Source organism: Magnolia sinica, chromosome 5, assembly GCF_029962835.1.
Source record: "Magnolia sinica isolate HGM2019 chromosome 5, MsV1, whole genome shotgun sequence".
Lineage (NCBI taxonomy): Eukaryota > Viridiplantae > Streptophyta > Magnoliopsida > Magnoliales > Magnoliaceae > Magnolia > Magnolia sinica.
This window is the reverse complement of record NC_080577.1, coordinates 19,722,869-19,734,356: the sequence shown is the minus strand read 5'-3', so window position 1 is coordinate 19,734,356 and position 11,488 is coordinate 19,722,869. Positions and strand designations below refer to the sequence as shown.

Below are 11,488 nucleotides of genomic sequence, written 5' to 3'. Positions count from 1 at the left end.
AGCTGTCCATTCCTTTTACTAGATGATTTTAAAGTATGAGCTCAAAAATAAATCAGATCCAATTTCTCAGGTGGACTATACCATACGAAACAGTGGTAACTGAGCATTAATGGGCTACGAAGTTTGGATCAAGCTGATATAATGGTTGGAGTGGGCCCCACCATAGTGGGCCCAACCCCAACTGATGGATTGCATAAACAGTGGTAATTGAGCATTAATGGGTTACAAAATAGATGGACGGTGTTCCTTGCCTGAGATTTGGATCTTATTCGGTTTTTAGATCATGCCCTAAAATGAGTTTTCAATACGGATGGATGGTGTGGATGTAAGGAATATACGTCACGGTAGGCCCCACAGTCCGGGATGCACTGAAGCTGCGAACTTTGGGATCATGCCCTGAAAAGAGCTTGCAAATAGATGGACGGTGTGGATGCTAGACTCACAATCACCGAAGCCGTGCCTCAACTCTATATATTAGACTATAGAGGATACGATGGCAATTGCAGGCAACAGATAATACCCGTTCCTCCACGCCCCTTCCTATCTTTGGCCTCTGCTCGTCACCGGACGATCTCCACCATTCGTTCCATGGCCGATTCTGCATCTTCCGAGTTCAAGAAAGTCCAGATCCACAGAGATGATACTGTGAGTTCCCTCATTCCATCAGATTCCCTTTCAGGGCATGTCTGGATTGTTGATTACTACCGTAATGTGGTGGAAAACTCATATAATTACAATTTACCATTTATGGGATATAGCCGAGCTGTCATTTCTCCGCAATCCTTCCAAATCACGGCGATAGCGACGGACACGGTTTCCCTTCGCAGGAACTTCCTGCGATCGAAGGTTAGGTGGGACCCACCGTGATGTTTGTGGACGCGGATTGCGTCCTACCCCCAGGGCTCTGTGGGGCCCAAAGTGATGTAAATATTTTATCCACGCCGTTAATCGCTTTTACCAGAACATTTTAAGATATTATATAAAGAACGAGGCAGGTCCACAGCTCCAGTGGACCACACCAAAGGAAGATGCAGTGATAATGACACCCACTGTTGAAACCTTTATGAGGGCCACTGTGATGTTTGTTTTAATCCAACCTGTTAATAAGGTAATGTAGACGTGTATGAAGTGAAAACACAAATATAAGCTTGATCCGAAACTTCTCCAGCTGCCAATAACTTTTTAATGGTGTACGTTCAATCCCTACTTTGTGTTCCACTTAAGACTTGTACCTGCCTAATATTTTGTATCATATCTTAAAATGATCCGAGAAAAATGATTAACAGCGTGGATAAAATAATTACATCGTGGCCCCACAGAGCGGGTAGGACGCAATCCGCGTCCGATGTTTGTGGGTAAATGCCGGACACGGATCGGATACTCCCCCTGCCACTAGCCCGGTCGCTAGTGGTCGGTGCTCCTTGGGCCCCACCATGATGTATGCGTCTCATCCATTCTGTTCATCCATTTTTAAATATCATTTTGAGGTTTGATCCTTAAAATGAGGGGGATATAAATCTTAGTGGACCACACCATAGGAAAACAATAGTGATTGGATATCCATCATTAAAATCCTCCTAAGGCCCATTATACTGTTTATTTGACATCCAATATGTTGATTAGGTCATAAAGACCTAGATGAAGGGAAAAAACAAAGATCATCTTGATCCAAAACTTTCATGGCCCCCAAAATGTTTTTAATGGTTGACATTCAATCATCACTAATATGGTCCACTCCAGATTGTGATATACCTCATTTTAAAGCTAATATCATAAAATTATCTAGAAAAATATATGGACGGCATCACCGGCCAACGTGGTCGGTGCTGTGTGAGCCCCACCATGATGTATGTGTTTCAACCATGCCGTACATATATGTTTCTAGATAATTTTATGCTATGAGACTAAAAATGAGTTATATCCCAATCTCAAGTGGACCACGTTACAGGAAACATTGTTGAATGAACATTGACCATTAAAAACTTTTTTTTTTTTTTTGGGGGAGGGGGGGATCTTTGTTTTTTCCCTTCTTGTAGTTCTGTATGACCTAATCAGCAGATTGGATGTCATGGTGGATATCCAATCACTATTGTTTTCATGTGGTGTGCTCCACCTAATATTTATATCCTTTTCATTTTAAGGATCAAGCCTTAAAATGATATGTAAAAATGGATGAACGGAATGGATGAAACACATATATCATGGTGGGGCCCACAGAGCACTGACCACAAGAAAGGGCTAGTGGCAGGGAGAGTAGCCAATCCGTTTCCTTAAATGCCTACCATTGAAACCTGCTTGGGGTCCACCGTGACGTACCGTTCGTAAGGTCATTTTTACCGGAATGAACTGAAAATAAAAAATTATCCTGATCCAAACCCTGGTAATGTTTCAACGGTGTGCGTTCAATCCTCTGTCGTACGGCCCATTTGAGTCTTGGAATTGCGTCATTGTTAGGTCCATCCTATCATGATGTTGAAAAACGGATGGACGGGGTGGATTTCCCATAAACATAACGGCGGGCCTTTCGCTCGCAATCCGCACCCGATAGTGGCCCCGGCTAAGTGTGTGTTACCGTTACCGTGTGGGGCCTACCTTCATGAATGTGTTGTAATTCCACGCCGTCCATCCGTTTTTTCAGATTATTTTGGGACCTTCTCCCAAAACTTAAGCAGATCCAAATCTCTGGTGGGCCACACCACTGGAAAAAGTGGTGAATGACAATTAAAAACCTTTTGTAAGCCACGAAAGTTTTGGATCAAGTTGATCTTTGTATTGTATATTCATCCAGGTCTGTTTGACCTTATCAACGGATTGGATAGCAAATAAACGTTACATATCTTCTTACAATGGTCCCTGAGAAGGTTTTAATGGTGAGCATTCAGTTCACCACTGTTTCTTCAAGTCTGGTCCAGATGAGATTTCAATCTGTTTAATATTTTGGAAATAGTAACAAAATTTGCTGGAAAAACGGATGGATGGCGTGGATATAAAGAACATCGTCTAGATAGGCCGACAGTAAGTGTAACACATAATCCACGTCCAGCTAGGTATTGGTCGGTAATGGAAAAGCAGTGTGGCCCCACAATGATGTATGTATATTATCCACTCCGTCCATTCACTTTACAAACTAATTTTAGAAGCTGAACCAAAAAATGAGTTAGAACCAAAGCTCAGGTGGACCACACCATAGGAAGCAGTGGGCATAGCGACAACTACCGTTGAAATCTTCTCAAGGCCCACGGTGGTGCTTATTTACTATCCAACCACTTCATAAAGTTACATGACCCAGGACGAAGGCAAAATACAAAAAGCAGTTTGATCCAAAACTTGTGTGGCCCACATGAAGTTTTCAACGGTGGACATTCAATTTCCATTATGTGTTATATCCATGACATGGTAAAAGAAATATGAAGAATCATGCTGCATTTCTGTAATTTACCATTCCCATTATTTTTGTAGCTTAACAATTCAAACAACCAACCCCAAATTTTTATGACTTCAATCCGACCGTCGGATCACGTTGCGACTGAATGATTCTGATATAGATATTTTGATCCTAATCTCGCCTTGCATGTTGGTAACCGTTCATCCAGCGGTCCCTTCTTTATATGTGCCGAAAAAAATAAAAAATGGGAAACGAATGGAGAAGACGATTGCTTGGGGCCGTTTGGATGCCTGTAAGTTGTGTATTAGCTTGATATAAAACTTCTGTGGCCCCACGAATGTTTTGACGGTGGACGTTCAATCCTCACTGTTTCCTGTCGTGTGGCCCACTTGAGTTTTGTATCTGCTTAATTTTTGGGGATATGTCCTAACATGATCAGGCAAAACGGATGGACAGGGTGGATTTCTTCCAAACATCACGGTGGGCCCCGCCTAGCTTTCTGTCGCAGGCCATCCGCATCCATTGAAAACGGGGTGGCCCGATTCGGTGGGACGCAGATTTCCTGGCAAATGCCTTCGCAGGAAGTTCGCGCTGGGAAGATAGGTGGGGCCCACCGTGATGTTTGTGATGAATCCACACCGTCCATCGTTTTGTGAGCTCATTTTAGTACATGCTGTAAAAAATTAGATGGAATCCAATTCTCAAGTGGGCCACACGAGGGGAAACAGTGGGATTGAACGGACACGGTTGAATCATTCATATGGCAACAAAATTTTTGTATCAGGCTAAGATTTTCTTATTTTCAGTTCATCCGGGTCTGAATGACCTTATAAACGGTTTGGATGGCATATAAGCATCAAAGTGGACCCATAAAGGTTTCAACGGTAGGCATTCCGTTCCTCATTTTGCATCTCGAATGGCCTCCTTGAGTTTTGGATCCACCTGATTTTTGGTCTACTGTCCTAAAATGACCTAGAATAATGGATGGACGAGGTGGATTTCTGGCAAACATCACGGTGGGCCTTACCTGGCATCCCAGCCCGGGAACTTACTGGAAAGGCTTTAGCAGGAAATCCGGTTCGTTGAGGTTGTGAGAGTGGGGCCCAATTTTATTTGTGTTATGATTGATCCACACCGTCCATCAGTTTTTCCAGCTGATTTTGTGATTGGGCCCAAAAATCAAGACGGTCCACTCATCATATGGCCCACAGTGTGTGAAACATATTGGACCAATTTTTCTTAGTTGCAAAATTTTCAGATTTATTTGAGATATAGCTGTTATGGTTTTTTTTCTCTAATCATGGGTTACCTTGACTGTCCATATTAATGACCATTGATCAAGTGGTTCATATTTGTCAGATGGGAATCTGACAAATCCAACCGTCTAATCAGTGGGCTGCATCTTGTATGGGCTATAGCAAAAGGAAAAAAAAAAACATCGGTTGAATGGTTTCTTGGATCAATTCATGGACAGTTTTGTAGTAGTTACTTGTTAACTATTCAGAAAGTAAGGTGCAGATTGGCTGTGTTGAAGCTAATATGAGCAATCAGTTCTTTACAATAAGGAAGGTGGGCCTAAGCCCATTTTGTTCTATTAATTTTAAATTCAGGTAGAAAAATATTTTTATTTATCCAGAGACGTGTGATTATAAAACATGATTCCTAAAAAGATGGCTTTTTGTTGATATAGGTTTTATTTATTTATTTATTTTTTTTTTAATTTTTTAAACCAAAAAAAATTATGTTTCTTTTCTCTCAGTATTATAACATATTTTGGAAAGAAAACAAAATTTTACTTTTCAAAATTAGAAAAAATAAGTACTTTTGAAAGTTGTTTATTATTATTATTATTATTATTTTGTTTGAAGAAGAATAATTTTTTTTTTAAAAAAAAAAAAAGTGGAGGGAGAAGAAGAAACCTTGGATGAAGAAGAAGAGGAAAAAGAAACCCTATAAGATTTTTTTTTTTTTTTTTTTTTTTAAAACACTAAAAGAAGAAACCCTATGAGTATTTAAGTTGTGATACCATGTTAAACGGCCGCATAATGCTAATTTTAAGAGCCTATGAAGAAGAAGAAGAAAGATGGAAGAAAGAAACAATGAGAGAGAGATAGCAAGAACATGAGATGCTTAGTGTGTATTCAAACCCTAGTCCTCTACTCTTATTATAATAGTAAAAATGTGAATGGGCCCTATGGCTTTATTGCATGGACTTGAGCCTAATGGACCTTATTTAACTGTCAACCTTTCAATATTCTCCTTCAAGCTGGAGTATCCTAATAAGGCCCAACTTAGAAAAGGGCTAACATAAATCAAACATAAGAAAGAAAGAAATTATTGTCTAAAGCAAATGACATAGCTTTAATTGACAAGATGAGGGAGGGGATCAATGCAAAGCTGGAGCTATGGAGAAAGGTCTTAAAATCTAAATGTTTATAAATCACATAGTACATGAAATGTAATTTTAGTAATAATATGAGTGGAAATTTTGAATTAGTTAAAAGTGCTGACCAAGTAATACCCAAAATGACCGCTTTCAATATCTTCGGTTCATAAATCATGAGAGTGGTGGAAACTAAGAAGGATGTTTCTCACAGAATTAGAGTGGGTGCATGAAGTGGAGATATGAATGCCTCTAGAGTTTTATGAGATAGCCACATGCCAATCAAGGAGCAACATTTTCATAGAATTAATTTGGATGAAATGATGATGTTGAGATTGATGAGTGGCAAGACGAAGAAGGATAATGGATCCTTACGCTTGCTCCGGTGGTAGACTCTCAGGAGTTTCAACACCCGGTCAAGGGTTCGAGTATCCATAGGTGGTGAAATCCCACTATGGTGTGAGTGTGTGGGGGTGTGTGTGCACGTGTGTAAAAAAAAAAAAAAAAAAGCCAGAGAAGGATAAAAATTAGAAATGAATACACCCAAGGGAATTTAGGAGCAGCACCAGTAGGCAACAAGACGAGAGAAAGTAGACACAGATGGTTTGGCCATGTGCAACAAAGACTAACAACTACAACTTTTAAGAGTAAGTTGGTTTAAGTTGAAGGCGAATATGCCCAAAAAGGACATGGGGTGGGGGTAGCAAGAAAATACTAAATGATGGTTTAACCGCAGATATGATCTGTTATAGAGTGAAATGGTAGAACAAGAGAGACAAATGAGTTTCAAATGGCGGAACAAGGTTCTTGCAGCCAACCCCAGTTAGTTGGGATAAGGCTTAAATTGATGATGATAAAAAAGTAGCTGAGTTTGCCCTTAAAAGAAAAGGTCACTTTAGTTGGGTATGTAAATTATAATTGCGGAATTGAAAGGATCGTGCTATGCATCGAGTATGGAGATCGAATAACTGAACTTATAAATCATACCTCCTTAAGAAGCCATTGTTGAATGGGTTTGCTAGAGTCTTCTGCACCTTACACCCTTAGAGAAGCACCAGGATGGGAAGGAAATGCTTCATACATGTGTAGGTTGGGAACCCAGCCATGTTTAAGTAGTTGCAGAGGAGAGGAGTTTGAAACCCATCAAAACTCCTTTCCTTTAGGGGTCCACATGATTTTGCATTCCTAGTCCGTTTAGTTTAGAAGCTTCTGTGTGTATCACAGTTCCAGCATACCACCCTACAGGAATTAGGGACTGACCACAGCATTAGTGGGGCCCACTGGTATGCCCGATCACAATACCCAACCCTTACGTAGATCTAGACCGTTTATCAATTAGGCCCACCTTATAGAATTCTTGAATCAGTGAACTCCTGCTTAGGAAATCAGAATTGCAACTACTTTAAATAGATGCTTTTGTTGTATCTTTAAGTACCATTTTATATACTTCTAGATGTCATCATGCAGATCAAATGGACCTGCAGTTGGACAGTTTGCAATTAGGTCTGGTCTAGGTTTCAAAACATTGCCCTAGACATCTGATGGAAATGGATAATAATCCATGGCAAGCAATTGGATGATTAGGTGACACATAAAGGAAGATTTTCAGGTATCTCCCACAAGCAATGGGAACCAGAATATGAATGAATTTCAATAGACAAAGGTAGGTCCCACCTGTACAGTTTGGCTGGGCCAAGCAAATGCTCAATCAAACACTGCATTTCCTCTTGCTTACTTCAAATACGGAAAGTAAATCCCACGGTTGCTTTTGTTTCAGATTGTGAACTTTGCATTGTGATTTGTTTTGCTCACCTTCAGACATTTGATGCGTATGTTGTTGGAAAAGAAGATGCGCCCGGGATAGTGGTCATGCAGGAGTGGTGGGGAGTTGATTATGAGATCAAGAACCACGCTTTACACATTTCCAAACTCAATCCCGGTTATAGAGCACTCATCCCAGAGTAAGACTTACATGCTCTTATAAATATTCATGGTATTCTTTTATGTTCTAGATTATGTAATGGATAACCTATTTCTTCATGATTTCGGCACCATATTCCCAAAACCAGGCATGGTGCTGGAGGTTCTAATATCTTCCCTATGCTTTGCACTTCGCATCATTGAAATTGTTTTTCTATTTGAAGTATATTGATTAGGCTTGTACATTTTACTTATCTTTTGTTTGCATTTTTTCCAGTTTGTATCGTGGAAAAGTTGCTTTAGATGTTGCTGAAGCACAACATATGATGGAAGGTCTTGATTGGCCAGGTGCTATTAAGGACATATGTGCTGCTGTCAATTGGCTTAAGGCAAATGGCTCAAAAAAGGTGTGTATTGGTTACCATTATCTCTATTGATCTGATTGTAGATGGTTGAGTTTTGTTATTTGTAGTGTTTGAAGAAGCAATTCTTTAAAGTAGTAGTTTTGGTCTATTGCAACCTACTATAGATGGATCATGCCCTATAATCAAGACCTTTCTATTTGTGGCCTCCAAATTGATGGATAAGCACAGAAATACTGAATTGGTCCACATACAACTGAAAAAAGTCTAGAAATTGTTGGTTAGGATCTTCCAGTCTAGGAGTTTTTTTAGGGGCATGGTCCATCTATGATGAGATGGAAGCGGCTCATCTGATAACTGGATAGGCCTGATTTTCAGGCCATTGTAAGATACATGGGCCACTCAATCAATAGCTTGTATCTCTTATGTGTCCCGTTTGCATTTGCACCCAGGAAGGCTAGGATTCAAAATCTTGGAATCATGAATAGCCATTGCATGTCTCTCCCTCCACTTATCCTGCGTTGTTGGAACAAGGGCCCTTAAAAAAGATTAAATCCTGCACGTCACATTAAAAAATTTTCAGTTATAATTTATTCATTTTAGCTGAATTTATTAAAATGCATCTTATGCTTAACCTTCTGGCTTTCATGTTTATTCAACAGGTGGGTGTGACAGGACTTTGCATGGGAGGTGCTCTGGCAATTGCTAGTGCTGTTTTGGTACCTGAAGTTGATGCTGTTGTTGCCTTCTATGGAGTTCCTTCATCGCAACTTGCAGACCCCTCGCAGGCTAAGGCACCCGTGCAGGCTCATTTTGGGGAGATTGATCATTTCGTTGGTTTTTCGGATGTCACGGTATAATCATCTCATTCTGCTTTTCAGTTTTAAATTATAGTAGTTATAAATCTTTTGTTTGATTTTCCCACATTTGAATGATAGAGATTGATGTGATGGATTAGAGTTTATAAATTCTTTAGAATTGAATTTATGCAAATGAAATTAAGCCAGTATGGGTGCTCTAGGGAAGAATATTTTGTGAATTGGTGCTTTTGGTAATGCTAACACCACTCCATATGTTTACATGCACCTCTACATGTGGCCATATAGCCCCCACTTGCCATGTGTGTGGAACATCAGATCCGTGCATCAGGTAGGTCCTACCCTGTTAGATGACCTGGCCCAAAAAAAGTTCAGTCGACTCATCAGGTGGGTAACACATGAATGGTGATTTTTCCAGTTGGTCTCCAGGAGGGGGATGGGAGGTAAATGAGTCCTCTCTTTTTAGGGCTTCTAACATGTGGAAGTCAATAGGTGGCTCTAAGGATGGAGTTCAGGAAAGGAATCTTTTTATTATTATTATTAGGAGATGGGACCAGGGTTAAGTTTTGGGAGGATACTTGGTGTGGTGATTATCCCTTGCAACAAGACTTCACTAGTCTTGCTCGCTTTGCGCCTTCCAAAAACTTGAAAGTGGCAGATTACTTCTCTCTTTATGGCTCTTCAGTGTGTCGGACGCCTCCATGTAAGAGGAATCTTTTGGATAGCGAGTTGGATGAATTTGTTTCCCTTATGGTCCGTCTATAGAATGTTTACATATCGGGGGGAGTTGACTCTATGGTGTGGTGCGCTCACAGCTTCGGTCAGTTCTCAGTTAGATCTTTCGACAAGATGATTTGTCTTGGTGGGGCAGGATCAGAAGGGCTTCATGCATATCATTTTTGGTTCTATGGTGTGTCACCCAATGTGGCCGAATTGACTTGGTTGATGGGTAAGAAGAAGATTTTGATGATAGATAACCTCTAGAAGAGGTCCGTGATTATTCCAAACATTTGTTATATATGTATGCAAGCGACCGAATCTATTGATCATCTATTCATCTTGTGTCCTTTCACTTTCAAGGTGTGGGTGCACTTTATTGCTATCTTTGAGATGCCTTGGGTCATGCCGGGTAGAGTTAGGGACCTCCTTTGGGCATGGCATGGGGGAGCTATGGGGAAGAAAGATGTGGCTATATGGCATCTGATATTGCCAGCCATGTTGTGGGCTATTTGGGGCGAGCTAAATAGATGGTGCTTAATTTCGAAGTTCCCCAGGCTCAATCAATGTGCTTGTGGCTTCAATTAAGGTGTCTGTGTCTGAATTGGCAACTCTTTTGAAAGATGTGAATGATTGTAATTTGTCTGTCTTTGGGTTGTAATCCCAATGGGATCCTTGTACTATTTTCCTGTCTTGCTTTTGCCAGTGGGTCTTTTAATAAAAATTTCCATTGTCCTTAAAAAAAAAAAAAGGCTGTTTGGAGCTGAATCCCAAATATTAATCCCAAGAAAACTACAATTTGGTTATTCCCACTTTCCTCTCATTGTCATTGCCTTGTCCTAGCTATTTGGAGGTAGGGGGCTTTTTAAGGAATTCTCATGATTGTTTTGCAGAAGTTCTATGGCCCACCCAACATCAACATTATTCCTTTACATGGGTGTTGGACCAGCTGGTAAATCGTTTCTAATGGGAGTTTTCACCTTATAAGACTAATAAGTGCAATCAATTCGACAGTGCATCCAAACACACCCTTCTATAGGCATATCCATATGCATGTGCAAGTTCCTTGACATAAAAAATTCTGATGTTTGCTTGCAGCAACATCTGGTTTATGGGATGCAATTCCTCCTTGGTGAGGTATCAATCTCAAAGTGATAGTGAGGTTGAATGCAGGCAAATGGTGTTTCTTGTTTGTTACCATGTTATAGTAGCATGTACCCTCCTAACCATTTACCATACAAATCTTCGAGGTCTATATTTATTTGCCATGCATTAATGTATGTTTTCAGTTTATAGGCATTTTAAACAAATCCAATTTCTATTTTATCTTTTCAGGCTGCCAAGTCCCTGGAAGAAAAACTGAAATCGTCGGGAATTCCATATGAGGTACACCTTTATGCTGGCAATGGACATGAGTTTATGAACATGTCCCCTGAAGGCCTCAAGAGGAGGAAGGAAATGGGACTGAACGACGAGGACAAGGAAGCTGTGGATTTGGCATGGTCTCGCTTCAGCTCTTGGATGAGTCGCTACCTGTCTACTTGACTCGCTTGAATCTTCGTGTTTATCGTATCTCTTAAGCTTGCTTAGGGCCTGTTTGGATGCTACTCAATAAGTAACTTTTTTAAGTTGCAAGTGAATAAGTTATTAGTTAGGTTAGTTGGTAAGTGTGATTGTAAAAGTAACTTATGTGATGAAGGTTACTTATTTTCGTAAGTTCTGTTTTCTTGCTTTTTAACCTTTTACTTTTCTATTTCTCGCCCTCTCATCTCTTCATGTGATGGATAGTCCATATCAAAGGAAGGCCCACATGGTGGATGGTCCAAATCAAAAGTGGGGCCCACACATGGACAGTCTACATGGAAGGTGGACCACACTGTGTGGAATCCTATCTATCCACACA

At 40.3% G+C, this 11,488-nt stretch overlaps 1 protein-coding gene across 1 annotated transcript; it reads left to right on the top strand.

Moving 5' to 3' along the window:
• Positions 1-483: 483 nt before the first annotated feature.
• LOC131245674 (uncharacterized) lies at positions 484-11,301 on the top strand. The gene is made up of 5 exons (XM_058245276.1): positions 484-645; positions 7,587-7,729; positions 7,966-8,095; positions 8,713-8,904; positions 10,921-11,301. Exons 1-5 carry the CDS (start codon positions 589-591, stop codon positions 11,128-11,130), a joined length of 732 nt encoding a protein of 243 aa, XP_058101259.1. The 5' UTR covers positions 484-588; the 3' UTR covers positions 11,131-11,301.
• Positions 11,302-11,488: the final 187 nt, after the last annotated feature.